General features: G+C 31.9%; 1 protein-coding gene across 6 annotated transcripts in view; it reads left to right on the forward strand.

The window, feature by feature from the left end:
• LOC129953433 (methionine-R-sulfoxide reductase B1) overlaps positions 1 to 15,890 on the forward strand; it is a 29,625-nt gene extending 13,735 nt beyond the window's left edge. For 2 of the 6 annotated variants that reach the window (XM_056066692.1, XM_056066690.1), the window contains 3 exons: positions 5,190 to 5,327; positions 5,410 to 5,574; positions 15,355 to 15,890. In XM_056066692.1, the coding sequence (XP_055922667.1) occupies positions 5,190 to 5,327; positions 5,410 to 5,574; positions 15,355 to 15,572 (521 nt within the window). In that variant the 3' untranslated portion in view covers positions 15,573 to 15,890. Of the gene's footprint in view, positions 1 to 5,189; positions 5,328 to 5,409; positions 5,575 to 9,939; positions 10,488 to 15,354 lie in introns of those variants that run through there. The other 4 variants (XM_056066711.1, XM_056066698.1, XM_056066705.1 and 1 more) reach the window with 4 other exon arrangements.
• The last annotated feature ends 3,467 nt before the right edge of the window (positions 15,891 to 19,357 follow it).

Raw genomic sequence — 19,357 nt, forward strand, 5'->3', positions numbered from 1 at the left:
TTTTTTTCATCCTTAGGTGAAATTAAGATAAATCTGGGGTTCTTTAGGTTGGACACATTAGGGAGTAAGGGGAAGTTAGAGGTCGAAGAACTTTTCATTTTCTTTGCAGCACTGGGTTCGAAAAGGAATGAATCTCGGTGCTCCGCTAGCAATTCGAATTGATTCCCTTTTTTTCTTCCAGGCCCCGGGCCCGACATTTTGATAAATGGGGACAAAGTTTCACGCGCCAAAAAACTTAACACGCGGTTTGTAGAAAAATAATAATTCAAAAGGAGGGAAAGAGAAAGATATTTGCGATAGAGAGACTAACAGAGATAACCACTACTGTATAGAGAAAATTGTCAACACAAGTGATCGCTATGAAAGCTAGACGGTGACTGCTGATCTAATCTTATTTTTAATGTTAACAATATACCGATTCCAAATGTAAATAACCTAAGTATTCTAGGATTAATTTTTAATAACAAATATTATTGGAAAGAGCACTGTTTAGAATTAAGAAAAAACCTAGCTGCGAGAACCAATATCATTAAATATTCAAGTAATAGTAAAAGTAATGTTCATATAAATACTCTTTCACACATAACGAAAATGTTAATATTAAGCAAAATTGACTTTGGAATATATATTTACGGTAAATGCCCCAAATCAACGCTTAACATTATTAAACCACCGTACTATCAAGCACTAAGAAGATGCCTTAACGCCTTCCCAACAACACCAATACAAAATTTACTCGCCGAAGCAGGACTTCCAACTATAGAACATCGGATTGATGAGATGACTTTGAAATTAACCTCAAAACTAGTCTTCTCCAAAAAATCACTTATTGATATCGACATCTCGCAGGCAATAAATTAAAAATGCGTAAAACGAATTCCATCGACCAATAAACTAGCTCTAATCAAAGCCAATCAACTTTAACTTCCAACAAAACGAGGATATAATTTCAAACCTTCATTCGCTCCTTGGAATATAAAGCCCAAATCGATTGACATGACACTATCGCAATATAGGAAAAACAACACCGATCACTCCGTATACCGAACCCTGTTCTTAGATATTCAATCAACCCTTCTTGATGAAGGATGGAAATTCTTTTTTACAGACGGTTCAAAGACTCAAGAAAACACCTCGTTTGCAGTAACATAAGAGGACGGCTGTATTCTGAACATCTGCCAGATTTTACATCAGTTTTTACAGCCGAAGCATGTGGTATTCTTCAAGCTATTACAACAGCAATAAAGCTTCGGGGAAAAACCATTATCTGCTCTGATAGTATATCTGTGTTGAAAGCCAACCCCAACAACAACGATGAACTTATATGCGGCATACGAAATCATCTCATCAAAATCCCAATCATCAAGTTGATGTGGGTCATTCTGGTATACGTAGCAACGAAGAAGCAGATCATGCTGCTAGGTCTATCAAAAATGCACCCGTTTACAACTTTAACATCTTTACTAAACGGGACCTGAGTAACTCTATAAGAAATACAATGAAAAATAAACAACTAAACGATTGGAGCCAATACCATCACCACTACAAAGAAATCAATGCCGACAAATCTCATCCCCGATACCCCAACATTCTGAAAACAAAAATCGGTTATTTTGTTTGACTAAGGCTTGGACACACTCTTATCACGCACGAACACCTACTCACCAAACAAAATTCTCCCGTATGCACCACCGGCAACATAACTCTTTATTTAGAACACTTATTCAAAAATTGTAGAGAAACAAAAAAACACTTAAAATCTATTTCCAAAGAACTATCTATTTATCAAATCCTCAAAATTCCAAGCTCAAAAAATATAGAATTATTAAACCAAATAATGTGTAATCTTAATTATAAAATTTAATTTTGTTTTAGCAATTCAGAGCTAATAGTCCTTGCAGCTAGGCTCTATAATAATTGTAATTACCAGGTTACTTTTAAGTTCCTGTTAATAAATAATAATAATAATAATCATTTATTTGCATTTGGGTATTTGGGGGACGGCCATAAGTTCTCATATGAGCTCCTAAACAAGAAAATATTTCCTAAATTCAATTATTCACAAAATCACATCACAAAATCATTCACAATATACATACATAGAACCGATGACCTTAGTGTAAATTCTTAACATGCCATTATTCAGAATCAGTTACGTTTCACTAGGTTGGTATTTTTAGATTTCTAAAGGCTGATAGATAGATAGATAATATAATAATAGTGTGTGTTTTTTTAATGTTTTAATTCTAATAATAATTAACTAAAAGAACAGGTTAGAATTAATATGTGTTATGTATAATATTTTATAGATAACTTTAAATGCATCTCAATATTGTATCCCACAAAAATAGAAACGACCTTTTATACACTCCGCGTCAACAGAATACGCACAAACATTTCTGAAGATGTTTTGTACATTTTTTCCCAATATTCACGTTTATTGTGGATTCTGTTAATGCTAACTACTCTCTTAAGATGTTAAAAAAAAAATTCAATTTTATAATCCTTATAAAGGTGCGAGTTTCTTTGTTCGCGCATTTGTAATGGGTCTTATACGCAAAGTAGACGTCTTTTTTTAGCGAACTGAATGTTATCGTTGAGTGTTTTGTATGAGTGTTTTAACACCTTAATTGTACCATGTATCACATTTGATACAAAAGTTTAATTTTTGTTCCTCCTGCCTACGTCCATGATTCATATTTGATTCATTTTGGAATTTGGTTTGACTACCCCCATACACGTAGATATTGAAATCACACGAAATAAAATACGTCATTAATAAATCCCATGTATAATTTTTGATACATACAACTATTTTTTCTTTTGCCGCCTACGTCCATGTATCATTTTTGATACATAAACATTTATCATCTTTGTTATAAATCTTACGTAAGTTTAAAAAAGAATGGAAAAATATTTCTAGTAGTCAAAAACTGTATTCCCAAGTAAATCCTAACTTTTCATGAACATTATTTATTTTATTTAAAAAAAAATATTGTAGGTATAAAAAATAATTCAATAACTTAAATTATTTGTATAGGTACATACATAAATAACATTCAATATAACACTGTTAATTGAGGTGTGCTAAACTGTTCTATGATTTAATTTAAAGCATGCCAAACAAAAAGCTTTGCTGCAGTATTTGCATTCTGTGAAAACCTGCTTCGAATTGAAGGCTGCCCGACCGTCTATCTTCAAGTTGTTGTAGCAGGAAAAACGATGCTACCTCATAATTTACCATTTTGAAGTGGTATTTTTGTGAAAAAGTGTGTGCATGAGCGTACTAGGGTGCCAGCTGGAGGAGTCCTAGAGTAATGTGTAGTAACTGCACTCGACCTCAGCATCTCCCTTAATATGCTATATGTTCTTGAACTTGCAACATTGAGAGTGGGGCTTAATTGGATAATTTGTTAAATATGCATCTTCTATTTATAACAAAAAAAATAAATAAATTGGGTGGCGCGACAGTCCGTTGAGAAGCAAGGCCTAGTGACTTACAACTCTCAACCATTCCTGTGTGCGAGTAATGTTGTCAGGAATGGAGGGGACCTACAGTTTATATGCCGACTCCGAACGGCTAATTTTGAGAAAGCACTTTTTCATGACAATAGTTACTCTTGGAGAATTTGTCAATTCCTCGCAAGAGGCAGTACCCGTGAAAAGACTTTAGATGGCATAGGCAGGGATCGAACCCAAGACCTCTAGCATGACAGTCCAACGCACTAACCATCATGCCACGGGTACCACCTATTTATAACAGCAATACGAAATAAAAGGTCAACTGCAATTTTTGTTATACCACGTCATGTTTTTGCAAATAGGAGAATGAAATGAAGCTATATCAATTCAATTTTTAAGCATTGTTTAGCATTGTTTTAGTTCATAGACGCATTTGGTTTTATTTTATCCCCACTCCACATCCTTATTGTCGATTCATTACCATGACAAGTAAATAACATGAGTACATCTCGATTATTACGCCATTTTAGGACAGTAATGCATCCATTCTTTTGCCGAGCAATTATTTCAGATTTTTTTAGTTTAGCTTTAGTGACTTGTAATAAGTCTGTGTTTAAATTTTTCAAATAAATTGCGAATGTCACAACATTATAATATTTGTCAGCGATAACCCTTCATCTAAAAGCGGTTCACATAATCTTTCTAGACCTTCAATCGTCGAACTTGCTCCTGAATATTATGTATCTGGTAGAACCACGTATAACTATCGATTATACACATTTTGTTAATCCTTATACGGTATTTGTTTGATTTCGATAGGATTTAGAACAGATTCATCTACCACCAATGTTACTCGAAGTTAATAAATTTTTGTATTAGCCTGCCAATTGAAAGAATTTCATCACGCCAAACTTATTGTTGAACCTGCTCCGAAATTTGAACCTGGAACCAATTGTTGGACTGCATTTGAAGGGAGCAATCCTGCTTCCTCACCTTCACTTTCTGTAAGGTCATGAGATTCCAAGACAATTTCAGATGGCTGATATTCACTTTTGGAACTGAAATCTTCACTATCACTATCCATCACAATATTACTATAATAAGTTTTTCAGCTAACGAATTAATACGGATACTTATTTCTTCCTTTTTTTAAATTATTTAATATTTTAGAAACGCAAGCAAAAAATGAAGGAACTAATATTTCCACTGATTTTTGATTCATAATAAAAAATCTTATTGGAGTTCCTTACTGTCTCCATACAAACTGATGATCACTCATACGTCCCATGTATCAAATTTGACAGATGATTGAGACAGTCAAGAGGTTCAAGTGTTTGACAGTTTAAATCAACACCTATAGTGTTATCAGTTCAAATTTTGTTAGAGTAAAATGGGTACATATACAATGCTTTAGCAGTGTTGAAAAAGTTAATATCGATTTGCAGCAATAGTTGATAAAATTGACCTATGTGTTAATGGCTTTAAAAGTTTTGCGATAAGAGTTTTTCAAAACTCCAATAAGAAAAAAGAACGGTATCAGGTGTTTCTTAAAAACGAACAATTGTTTAGTTTCGTTGGTGGTCTTCATGGGTTATTGTCACGGTTTGTTAGCTTCTTCCATTAAGATTAGTCTCTGTTTTTCTTGTCCTTCCATTTTTGATTATTTAACTACCTTTTTTCTTGTATCCATTTCTCTAAATTTTGTTTTCTTTTTCACTTTTCTTCAGATTCAAATACAGGAAAATTTAATCAAACAAACAAAATGGACAAAAAAGTTGTGATAGATAAGAAGGATCTTAAAACCCGACTGACTCCCTTACAATACCAAGTCACACAAGAAGCAGCCACAGAACGTCCTTTTTCAGGTTAGCATTAAAATATTATTTTTGTTTTGTATTGACACATTTAAGTTGTGCGTTATATCCATTAAATTTTGTTTTGTTTTAGGATGCTATAACAAACATTACGAAAAGGGTGTATACCGGTGCATAGTATGTCATCAGGATTTATTCAGTTCAGATACAAAATACGACTCGGGCTGCGGTTGGCCAGCATTCAATGATGTTCTCGACCAAGGGAAGATTACCCTGCATAAAGACGCAAGTATTCCAGGTAAGAGGAGTTTTCTGAAATTTGTTGTTTTCTTTTTTGTGAGTTATATTTAGACACAACTGAATGAGACAACCACAACCACTGTAAATCACATCAGACCACCACGACAAAAAAAATTAAAACACTGTTATCTTTAACTTTTTTTTTAATTGGAAACTGTGTTCTATTTTGAGGTTGTTGTGCATATTGAAATATTTTATTTATTAGAAAAATAGGATATTTAATCTCCTTTTTATTGAACATTAAGGATTTTGTTTTGTAGAGCTAAAATGAATCGACTTTTTTAGTAAAAACAAACGTCCAGCTATATACCCTATATATAAGCTTACTTCTTTTGTTTATTTTGAATGAACACAATGAAGCCGTGAAGGTCCCAACTTTGATTTCTAGCGGTTTTTCCAATACAGTGCTTATTATTATGAATTTCAAGGGTTTTTCTCAGGATGTTTCTTTCCCTAGGTAATTCTTGTGTTTTTGAGCTGGATAAGGACATGTACAAAGAATATGAAAAACTTTTTCCTCCATTTCCTCATCCATACAGCTTCTGCAAAATTCATTTGAGAATACGCCAAGCCACATGGCGTGTTTTCCTATTAGACAGTGTCCGGTTATGACACCAATGATCGAGCTTATATGCGATCTGTAAGCACCTTGAGCCCTTTATATTTAGTATAGGCCAGATGTTTTTTGTGACCTGACACGTAGTGATGTTATTCCACCTGCTGTTTCTTCAAACCGTCTTGCATAAGCATTAATGCCCTATAATCCCAGAAAGATCTAAAAGTCAAAGAAATCTGGAAGTGAAGTATGTGTGCTTTGGAATTAATTCCTAATACTTGTTGTTGTTAACCCACTGCATAGATTACAGCTATTTGTTTGCTAAGTATATCACGAGGTGTTAGGTAGAGTAGGGTATCCAGCCCGCAGATGAGATCGTTGGACTTTATTTAGTTTGTCCCAGTTTGTAGCTTTTTCTAAATCCACCATACTGCAACATAGAACAATAAAATAGGTTTGATTACCGATGTTAATAACCAAAGTGTAATTCGGTGTTGTAAATCCCAATTATTATCAATAGCTTTTTGCAGGAGAAAATAACTACAGTTTCTTTTTTGACTCTTAGACCTTCTGTGAACTAGATTCCTGTAAAATAGCGAGGGTCAAAATATGGAATTTTGTATTAAAGTAAAAGTATCTAGATGATAGACTTAGGCGCCAGTTATAGCTATCATTAAAATCGATCCGGACAAATTTTTGAATCAATATTTGACGGTGTTTCCCTTTGATTAAAAATAAAAATTATATACCGACCGATCGGAAATCACACAAAGAATTTTTTGAGCAAAAAAAAGTGTAATTGCGCATTTGTTTTTCTCTAAAAAAACTTATTTTTCTATTTTCCGGACGGAAATTCATTTTCCTGAACAGCTGATACTTTTCTGTTCAAAAGTGAAACGAATCGTTCCACTGATTTGTGTTCCAATTTCACACAATTCCAATGACAGATTTCTGTCAGTAAAAGTTTTTCGGTGGTTTTCAATCAGGAAATTTTGTTTAACGACAGGATCTTTAGGGTTGACTCACTCAAAACAAACCGTGTCACTAACAAAATTGATCTTTGTTATCAAAAGCAGTTTCAAGATTGGCGTGGAAATAGGATTAGGCATCTTCTCAGTGTTTTCCTAAGCTAAAGCTCATACACTGCCAATCACTAGGATGAGGCCACATATTTTTCAACCGATTTTTGTTCTTTATACCTGCTGGAATTTTCGTACCAATAAAAATTTACTACATTTGAGTAGGTAGATATTTTCTTTAAAAAAAGTAATAAAATTAAGGGGTTAAATAGAAAAAACAGTTGGAATTTCCCTACATTAATTAAAGAGCTACTTAAAAATAGTATAAAAAAGTGCGTCATTTGGATGAGGCCACATGAAAAATCTTATAAAATATCAAAAAAATGAAAGAATTGTTTACAGTTTTTGGTTTTCAAACATTTATTTATTAAGTTTTTCTCAATTAATAATGAGTATGCCCCCCATTTTTCGATATGACCTCTATTAGACGGTTTGGAATGGAATCATAAAGTTTTTTTTTAAATAGTCAAGTGAAATCTCGTCCCAGGCATCACGGATAGCTTCAATTAAGGAGTCCTTGTCTTCAAATTGTCTACCGCCTTCATAAACTTTTCGAGATAGCCATGCCCATACGTTTTCGATTATGTTCAAGTCCGGTGAATAGGGTGGCCATGGCAAAAGCTCTACGTTTTCTGTAAAATCCAGCTTTTGACAACCCTGGAAGTGTGGATGGGGGCATTGTCTTGTTGGAAAATCCAAGGCAGAGGTACAAAAATATTTTCCATCTTCGGAAATGAGCGTTCCAACAAGTATTTGTAGCTGTTTCCGTTCATTGTTAGAGAAAGAAACTCCAATTCGATTTTGCCATAGTAGGTGTTAGCTCCCCACACCATAACACCTGATGTACGGCTGTGATGTCTTCCCAAAATTAGTTCCTCTTTTCTTAAATAATGGAAATAAAAGTTGTAACCATCGGGGCCGTCAAGCCTAAACTTTTTTTCATCCGAAAAGACGACGCGTTTCCATTGACTGCTCCAAGAGACATGTTCTGTTGCAAAGTTCATTCGCAGCTCCTTGTGTACTTGCTTTAGAACAGGTTTCTTTTTGAGTTTTCTTCTCTGGATAGTACCATCTTTTCTTATTGTCCTTCGGACTGTTGAAATACTGGCTGATACTCCGCTTTTGCACCTTATTTTAGTAGCTGATTGAATTTGAAGCAATACGTAAAATTAACCGCTTTTCTCGGGATGTTGTTGCTTGGGCTGTGCGTCCTTTTTAGTTTTTTCCATAGTTTTGAAGATAGTTGTTTACAACTGTCTTACTTCTGTTCAGCTTCCTTGCTATTTCTCGGCTTGAGAGTCCCACTTCCTTGAAAGCATCGATTTGTCCTCTTTCTGCTACTGTCAACGTCGTTCCGGAACCCATTTGTAGTTGAAATTTAATAAAAATAGTTATTTGTAAAACGTTCTTAAATATTGTAACCCAAATTTTGAAAAAAATTGCTGATCTGAACTTCTACAACGAAATATTCGCAATGGCCTCATCCTAGTGACTCACTTTTTTATATCCTTTTTAGGTAGCTCATTCATTAATGTAGGGAAATTCCAACGGTCTTTTCTAATTAACCCTATAATTGTATCACTTTGTTTTAAGAAAATATGTACCTACTCTCAAGTAGTAAAATTTTCCGGGTTAAACAAATTCCTAACAGGTATCGGACCGAAAATCGGTTGAAAAATATGTGGCCTCATCCTAGTGATTGGCAGTGTATATACTACTAGAAAATGATACCTCATAATTTCAAATGCAAAATGTTTAACAAAATAGTAATAAAATATAAGTAAGGGTCGACGTTAATTGTTTATAATATTTTTAAACTAAATAAACTTATCGAAAAAGTTTGAAATTAAATTAAGTAGCGAGAAAGTTTTATGAGTTGACAAGATGTATTTTAGAGGCTTAGAACAAAAGTACACAAATATGTTTCCCATTACAGTAGATTCTACTAAATATTTTTTCAGTCTTATCCCTGACTTCCGTTATCTTTGAATTCATAGTTGGAGTTAACATTACTTCAATCTTCAATCTCTTGACTTTTGATCTTTTAAAAATTTGTATATCAAATCCTACAACTACATATTTCAATGGCAGCAACCTTAAAATTTGTTTAACAATTTCTTCTTAAATTATTAAATTTTCAATCAAGACCAGCACCGTCACTTTCTCACACTATAATTATTATTTAGGTGCCATTCGTCGATTGAAAATAGATTTTTTTGAACTGATTTGACAGTTTGTTTTGTTTTGCTAATTGGCTTTAAAAAAAAAGAAATACTGTTTTCATATGTTCTGTTTGCTTTTATATTTTAATATTGCAACACACGCAAAATTGGTTATGCTTCTTATTCTAAATGTATGTATGTTTGTATATTTTTGTATATAAATGTTAATTTGTTTTTATATAATAAGTTTGTACTCTAATATTCTTATTGATTTGTTTACATGTATTCGTTGTCTCAATATTCAATTTGAAACTTAATTAGGACACTACAAGCAATTTAGACACTCGAAAAAAAAATTAAATTAAATTTTGTATTTTTGTAGTAGCTAATTTAGCATCGTTAACAAAATTTTCAAATTCAAATTTGCCTAATAGAACAATTTTTCTTCTTCTTCCTTTTTTTTCATTAAACAAATTTTATTTCTTTGTTTTATTTCTTAAAATCTTTATTTCAACTTTTTTTTTAAATTATAAAATTTTGATTTGAAATCACTTAAAATATTAAAGTAGTTGTTTCGAAACTGCTAGGAATGGTGAGGACAGAAGTTCGCTGTTCCAAATGCTCAGCTCATATGGGTCATGTATTCGATGATGGTCCAGGGCCAACAAGAGTTCGCTATTGCATCAATTCAGCTTCAATTGATTTCGTTTCTATTAAAACTAAAACTAAATCAGATAATGAACAGAACAAAAAATAACTCAACAAAAAAAATAAACAATTGATCTCGAAAATAAAAATTGTAGTTATACTCGAATATGAAAATTTGTTTGTGCGTGTGTGTGCCTATATATACAAAACAAATATATACTATAAATATATATTTAAACAAAAAAAAAATAAATTGTTAAACAGAGAGGCGAAGCTTATATGTATGAGAATCTTGTTAACATTAATTTAAAGAAAGATGAAAAAATAACAGAAACCTATTGTATTCTTGTAATTAGTTTTGTTTGATGTGTTTTCTTATTCGTTTTCTTCAAAATTAAATTATATGCTTCAACCAAAACAAAAAACAAAAGAAAATCGAATAAAGAATGTTGTTTCTAATTGAAAATGTTTTTTCTTCTTTTTATTTCTATTAAACAAAATAAAATAAAGACAATATTATGTTTCGTATTTGTGTTTTCATTTATGTAATCATTTCACAACTTATTATATGTTTTATTATATCACTTTTATTTCTCAAAACCAAAAGATTTTGCAATAGCTAAATTTATTCATCTTTTTTATTTTATAATCCAAGTACAAAGTTTACATTTTACTGAAATTTTAACAATCACAGTTTAAGGTTATTTAATACTTTTTTATTGCATTTATATTAAAAGCTTATATACATATATCTATGAGCAAAGAAATAGCACACTCTTTGTTTTTTTTTTCAAAACATTTTATGTAGTTTTTTATTTATAAATAAAATAACTAAATATTCTTATATAAAGTGAACAAAAGAATACAATTAAAATAATTTCTTTTGTAGTTATTTGGTTAGTAAAAAACTGCACACATACGAATTGCTATTGAAAAAGTAAATTTTAGGGACAGCTTAAATACTTTCCAAATATATTTTATTCATGAAACTAGTATTTTGTTGATCGTCAAACATTTTTCAACGTTGCCACAGCTTTAAAAAACTTTTTAGCAACTTTTGGCACCTACTCTAGGGAATGAATAAAGTTTCTTTGAATTTTTGCTGCGATTTTAACCTTAACATCATTTCATTGATTTTCAATGAGGTTAAGATACGGACTTTGCGCGCCGACCAAGTCAAAACATTGATGGATTCATTGGTACGCCAATGCTTCACGAAGGGTGCAGTATTTTCATTATATGCATGAAAATGTATCCATCGTACCATTTATTCTTACCAACAGACCCGCACCAAACCAAGAAAACGCTTTACAAACCATCGGCTGCCCCTTCCGTGTTAGACCATCTTCAAATTGTACCCTGGAAAGTAGTCTTCAGCTTTAGGGCGATGTACAATCGATTTTCCATCATGTCCAAAGCGGTTTACCTTCGTTTCATCGGCCCATAAAACTGTTTTCAAAAAGTTCTGTCCATAGGTGGATTTTATTGAAATACAAAGTAGCCTTGATATTCTTCTTAGATATCAACCGTTTTTCCTGCTAATGCATCCATTGAATCGCCTTCTTACAAGCCTTCTCGAAATGTAAAAGTTAAATTCTTTGTTGATTTCGGTCGTGATGAACACGGTCGTGATCAACACGAGTAAATGTTTTTCGGTTATCAGGATCAGCTTTAACCGAAATAATTGTATTGAAAATCATTTCCCTTGAACATTTCAACAATCGCAAAATTTGATTTAGATTAATTTCACTAAGATCGACGATCAAAATACTTTTTTTCTGGAGAACAATTATGTTTTCGGTTCATATTTTGCATTAACTTTCTTAAAATTCGTAAAATAAAGTGAACAAGTTTTTTGGGTACTAAAAAAATCACTTATTGCCTTTTTTTCAAAAACGAGCATCCAAACATGTCTATAAATACGACAGTTCGTAAAAATAAACAAAGCAAATACGCTTAAACAAGCATATTAATTGGAATTTCCAACTATTGACTAGACCATTCCATCCACTGGAACAGTGGAACTTGTACAGATGTCATATGGACTTAGCAAATTCCTAAAAGTTAAAGTAACTATTCCGTGATTTTAATATAGATAGTTAGATGTTTAAATCGTTTAAAATTAGGTAGATCATGTTGTAAGCTTAGTAAATTGCTAAAAATCGTTTGATATTTTCTATAAGATTACAGTAGACATCAAAATATTTCTGCGGATTGTAGATTGTCTCAAAGTACTGAATGAAACAAAGCTTAAAAAAAAGAAATATTTTAAAACCATTTCATTGGCACAAGTGATGATTCAGAGATTTAGATTTTTAATTAGGTTGTCTAACAGCTCAACAGCCTTACAACTCTCAACCATACCAAGTAATGTGTGGGATTAAGGGGACCTACAGTTTTTACGTCAAAGCACTTTCCATGGCAAGAATTTCTTTTGGGGAATTTGTTAAATTGTCGCAAAATGCAGTACACGTGACAAAAAAAAATTAAGTAAAACAGTCAGGGATGGAACCCTAGAACTTTTGCAAACTTATTTGAGGAGTGTACTATATCAAGTTTAGTAAATGTTGTTGGCTGAAAACAATGAACTAATCAATTTATTGAATGCAACAACAACTATATTTGCCAGTTTTCTGTCTGTTTCTTATTTACATCGTAAATAAGACACATATAAAATATTTTTATTTCATGATATTTCTTTTTTATTATAAAGTTTAAACGTTTACATTTAAATGACCACCACGCGAATTGTTGCAAGCACCGATTCTTTTGAGGTTATTTTTGACCACTTTTTGACACAATATATTGTTCGGTAGGTTTATCTGCATAAACACTGTATTTAGCGTAGTCCAGCGGTGTCAAATCTTGGTGGCCAGTTGGTATCGCCACGACGAGAAATTACGCGGCCAGGAAATGTCTCTTGCAATAAAGCTTTATTCGCTCGAGTTGTGTGGCATGTGGCACCGACTTGCTGAAATCACATATTCTCTAATTCATCTTCTTCAATGGCAGGCAAAAAAGTCGGTTATCATATGTTAACCATATGACCGAACTGACGGTCGTTATCGTTCACAACTCGGGACCAAAGAGCGCACCAAACATTGACTTTGTGGATGTTATGGCCTCTCCTCAGTTTCTTGCAGATTCTCAGAACCCCAATACGACGATTTAGTTCATTACCATACCCACCGAGTGAGAAATGTGCTTCGTCGCTAAAAAAAAAAACTAGTTTGAAAAATAGCCGTCCACAGCATCGCCCTGTTGTTCAAGCACCCACTCGACGTATCTACGATGTTGTGAATGGTCAGCTGGCTTCAGTGGATGTCAGCGTAGATCCAAATGCAAAATAAGCCATAATGTGCAGTAAGACAGTCCTAATTTCTGAGAACGAGGGGGGTCTTCGGCAACACTTTCACTTAAGCATCTTGCACATGAGCTACGAATTGTGGATGTTCGCATATTTTGACTTTTCTTTCACATGGGCTTTATTTCTATTCTCAGACAGTGACGAATTGAATAACCCTTTTCTCCATATTTTCCTCAACAATGATCTTTCACACAAAAACAAAACAAGAGTGGTTGCTGTGTTTATGGTATGTGGAACACGAATAGAGTTTGGCGGTTCGTAGCAACCTTAGTCCAATTCGTTACTACCAAATTGTTTTAAAAAAAAAATTTTATTATAGAGAACAAAATGCAAATTTTATTCTCCTAACTTTATTGCCAATTGGTTTCTTATAATTTAAATGTAGTTTTGTTTGTGTAAAATCACGTTTGTTCGTCCATTCATTCATTAATTTGTTGTTCGCTCTCATGTGCAAGGCTATTTCAAGCAGCTAAATTTTCAATAGTACGAACAAAACGATGATGCACAGGACAATATCTGAAACCAATCCAGTCTCTTCAAATTTCTTCACAATTTTGCCAATGGCTTGCGTAGTTGGACTGTTATATAATACAAAATCTCCTCTTAAAGCACGATATGATCCATTTTCGTAGATGTCACTCTTTCAACTGACAAAAAAATTGGTTTAACAACTTAGTTTGACAGATGTCGAATTGAGATTGTATATAGCCTCTGAATAAGACGTTTTTGTTCATGTAGGATTTGCTAAGAACAGCATGCTTTCGATATTTCTACTGGGTTTTGTCAATCAGTATTTTAAAATGTGAGTAAACATTAATGGTTAGGAGCAAGTTTGGTATTATACGTCAGATTACGTTATGTGGAATAAATTTTTAATAGTTTATTATTTTTATTTTTTTCAATATTTTTTTTAATCATTTACCATTAGATTTCAAAAAAATATTCGAAGGAGAAAAAAACCTAAGTGTTATTATCTGTTTGCATTTTATTCACAGGATACTTACTTTCATACAACCTTTCTTTACAATTTTACTATTTTACGAAAGAAAATCTTAAACTGTGATATGTAAATGCTTTTTAAATTGTATAACATTTGTATTACCATTTCTCACCATACTTCATAGTCACATTCACATTTATCTCATTCACCATTATTTCTTATTACCTATTTAGTTTTTAAATTTGTATTATTTGCTTGTAAATTTACACACTACTAATATGCTCACATACTATGTAAATATTTACAAACTACAAAACCACAAAACATCATGTTTTTAATTGTGTTTTTTTTTTGTTTCGTTATTTTATTTTTCCATTTGGTGATGTCCTATATTACAATAATGAAAATATATTTTTTTCTATTTCTCTTCTTTTTCCGCTTCTTATGTGCCTGTGTGGGGGTTTTAAAAAAATATGTTTTATCAACGTGCATTAAAACAAAATTTAAAAAATATTATATCATCAACAAATATTCAAAAAAAAAAAAATACAATCACCAAAACTAATCATTTTGCTTAACAATTGGTATTGTTTATTTATTATATTTTTTATTTTTTTAAAACATAATTATATTAATTGTCTAATTTACTTATTTTCTCTCATTTTGTAATTCATTCATTTTTATTTTCTATTTTCTTACTTTTGCTTTTTGGTAAAATTTTAAAAATAACTGTATTCACTTTAATTTTTTTTTAAAAATATATTTTGTTTTTGCTTTTTGCACTTGATTAAATTATATTTTTTAATTTGTGTTTTTGTCATTTATTTTCCATTTATGTGTTTAACCACCATGTCTCATACATTCATTCTCACCTTACCTTACCTTCAACCTACCCGCCTGTTTATATTTTATTTTGAATTTATAATTTCTTTGAAAATTTTAATTTAAAAATATAAAATTGTAACAAATTTTTTGCAAAATTAAACAAAAAAAAAATGCAATTTGAATAAATAAAACAATAAAAAGGGGGAAATATTTTACTACTAATTAAATATCCAGACCGCATACGCACAGAAGTACGCTGCGCTCAATGCAACGCACACATGGGCCATGTTTTTGGGGACGGACCGAAGCCTACAAATAAACGTTATTGCATCAATTCGGCGGCAATTGATTTTGTGACGGCAGAAGAACTTAATAGCCGAGCAGATAATGCAAGTGTTCCTCCTCCAGCTGGTAATTAGTGGTGGTACTAACGAACTCAAGAAGAAGCTTTAGAAAACAGTTTTGTATCTTAAAGATCAATGAACATGTTATTCATGTTTCTGGCGACTGCTAAAATCAATTTGCTAATTAAATTCTAAAGAAGCATCAAATATTTTATGTTAATTTTTGTTTTAACGTATAAAAGTCACTTCGATTTTAATTTAAAGTTGTTTAAAAGAACTAAAAAAAAGTTATTATTTGTTATTTGAAATGTTTGGTTGTATAATTTATTTAATTAAAACTACTGTACATAAAACGAAATAACAATAAATGTGGGATATTTTTGTATTGCGAATTATACAAAGTGTTTTATTTTGTTTATAAAAATATGAGTCAATCATTTAAAGAATTGAAATTTATAATAGTTGATAAAAGTATCAAACAAGACAAATTTGCTTAAAACTAAAAATTTCAGGTCAACATAAGTACTAAAGGGCCCAACATAAATTGTGTCACGCATTTGGAAGGATCATTGAATGTATGTGATGGAAGTATTTGATAAATTTCTCATCGGATTTGGGATTGTGTTTATTTTAATTTATAATAAATTTTGTTATACAGATAATAAGGCAGAAAGATGAAGAAAATTGCGTGGGTGGTTTTTTTACCATAGAAGTTTAAAAAAAGGTGAACATTTTGGTTAACCTTTAATATCTTACGAACCAAAAACGCTAGAGACTTGAATTATTATTATTATTATTATAATTTTATTGAAAATATAAGATAAATTATACTAACAATAATTTAATACATATAGCGCTAGCTACTAGGGCTTTTGGCTATGAGACTTGAATTAAATTTTATATAATATATTGTATTGTGATACCAAGGAAGTATATAAACGGTGATTTTTTAAGAGCTTGAGAACTTTTAAAAAAAAAAACGCATAAAATTTGCAAAATCTCATCGATTCTTTATTTGAAACGTTAGATTGGTCCATGACATTTACTTTTTGAAGATAATTTAATTTAAATGTTGACCGCGGCTGCGTCTTAGGTGGTCCATTCGGATAGTCCAATTTTGGGTAACTTTTTCGAGCATTTCGGCCGGAATAGCCCGAATTTCTTGGGAAATGTTGTCTTCCAAAGCTGGAATAGTTGCTGGATTATTTGTGTAGACTTTAGACTTGACGTAGCCCCACAAAAAATAGTCTAAAGGCGTCAAATCGCATGATCTTGGTGGCCAACTTACCGGTCCATTTCTTGAGATGAATTGTTCTCCGAAGTTTTCCCTCAAAATGGCCATAGAATCGCGAGCTGTGTGGCATGTAGCGCCATCTTGTTGAAACCACATGTCAACCAAGTTCAGTTCTTCCATTTTTGGCAACAAAAAGTTTGTTAGTATTGAACGATAGCGATCGCCATTCACCGTAACGTTGCGTCCAACAGCATCTTTGAAAAAATACGGTCCAATGATTCCACCAGCGTACAAACCACACCAAACAGTGCATTTTTCGGGATGCATGGGCAGTTCTTGAACGGCTTCTGGTTGCTCTTCACTCCAAATGCGGCAATTTTGCTTATTTACGTAGCCATTCAACCAGAAATGAGCCTCATCGCTGAACAAAATTTGTCGATAAAAAAGCGGATTTTCTTCCAACTTTTCTAGGGCCCATTCACTGAAAATTCGACGTTGTGGCAGATCGTTCGGCTTCAGTTCTTGCACGAGCTGTATTTTATACGGTTTTACAACAAGATCTTTGCGTAAAATCTTCCATGTGGTCGAATAACACAAACCCAATTGCTGCGAACGGCGACGAATCGACATTTCACGGTCTTCAGCAACACTCTCAGAAACAGACGCAATATTCTCTTCTGTACGCACTGTACGCATTCGTGTGGTTGGTTTAATGTCCAATAAAGTAAACTGAATGCGAAACTTGGTCACAATCGCATTAATTGTTTGCTCACTTGGTCGATTATGTAGACCATAAATCGGACGTAAAGCGCGAAACACATTTCGAACCGAACACTGATTTTGGTAATAAAATTCAATGATTTGCAAGAGTTGCTCGTTAGTAAGTCTATTCATGATGAAATATCAAAGCATACTGAGCATCTTTCTCTTTGACACCATGTCTAAAATCCCGCGTGATCTGTCAAATACTAATGCATGAAAATCCTAACCTCAAAAAAATCACCCTTTATATTATTATTATTATTATTAAAAACTGAAAACAAATTTCACGTCGAAATTTTTACGAATAAAAATTACTTTATCTCAAAAACAATTTTGTGCATTGAAAAATAACGTTTTTAGCATGTGTTAAACTTTTTATAAAAATCAAATTGACGGTTTTTTTATAAAAAATAAAAACTTAAAAAAAATTAATAAAAATTGGTGAAAACTGGTTTTCGGATAAAATTTTTGTTCAAAACTTTGAGATATTGGCTTTAAACTACTTTTATCTTTTAAAAAATATTGTTGTCAACATTCAGTAAAATTTTGAATAAAAATTTAATAGACAGTTTTTTACAAAAAAATAAAAAACCTAACAAAAAACTACTAAAAATTTCCTTTGGACTCAAATAGCTTTTTAAAAAATAATTTTTTTTTTATTTCACAGAAAATATTGTTTTCGATATTCAGTAGTTTTTTTTTATAAAAATTCAACAAGCCGTTAAAAAAAATAAAACACAATCTACAAAAAATAGTGCGCAAATTTAGTAAAAATTGATGTTCGGTTCTTGATATCTCTCAAATTAACGGTTTGGGTGATATGGCAATTAAAGGTAAGCTTTGGATTGAGGTAGATATAAAGGTATCTAACTTGGTTTTTCAAAGAAACCAGCCTACCTAAGGTTTGAAGTTGGTTGCACGGAAAAAAACGATTTTTTTTCGTGAAAAAGATGGCTTGTATCTAATCAGCATAGAGATTTATTTTCCACCTGTTATAATACCGTTCTAATATTATCTTATTATTTAAATTACTCTCAACATTGAGACAAAACGTATGCGAAGATATTATTGCACTGTCATCGGGAAAAACTGCTTCAAAGTCGAGTAACTCGGAAAAATCAGATCTTTCAAGGACACCATATTCAAAACGTAGCAATTCTGAAGCACTATTGATGACATAAACCTTGAAAAAAACTACTAGAAAGAAAACTTTAAACAGGAAAGACAAACAATTTAGGGAGATCAATAGATAGACAGTGCCATTATGCCAAACTGAATCGAATGCCTTTTCAATGTCTAGAATTATTAAAACTGTTGACATGTCTTGACTTCTGCGATTTTTTAGTATGTTGCATATTTTTTTCAGAATCTTAAAGCTAGACAAAAATTCTTAAAAAAAACTGGCGTACATTTCAAAAACTTAAAAAATATCTTACTGGCCCTACGGGGTCGCTCTAAGTTAATCCATTATCTTATAACTACTGTTTAATGCTAAATAACGAGAACTTAACATGGAGATGCATTTAACATAGCAGGTAGGAAAATAACTTTGTAAATTAATAATTTATTTTCAAGGCCTAGGTGGGAGTTTCTGTTTAAAAGTGGAAATAAGACTTTGATTAAAAATTGACCTTTTTTAACACTTTCGGAAGTTTGATGTGAGTAAATTAAGCTTTTGTCAAGAATAACACTAAAAAAATTTAATACTTTGTTGCCATTGGACTGGAGCATTACACACTGAAAGATTTATTTGTGGAAAGTTGCTTTGCTTACGTTTCTTTGTAAAAAAACAACCTTGTGTCTTTAAAGGATTTATTTTGATTTTCCAGCTATAAAAATAGATTTGAACCGCATCAAGAGGATT

Source organism: Eupeodes corollae, chromosome 1 (genome assembly GCF_945859685.1).
Source record: "Eupeodes corollae chromosome 1, idEupCoro1.1, whole genome shotgun sequence".
Classification (NCBI taxonomy): Eukaryota; Metazoa; Arthropoda; class Insecta; order Diptera; family Syrphidae; genus Eupeodes; species Eupeodes corollae.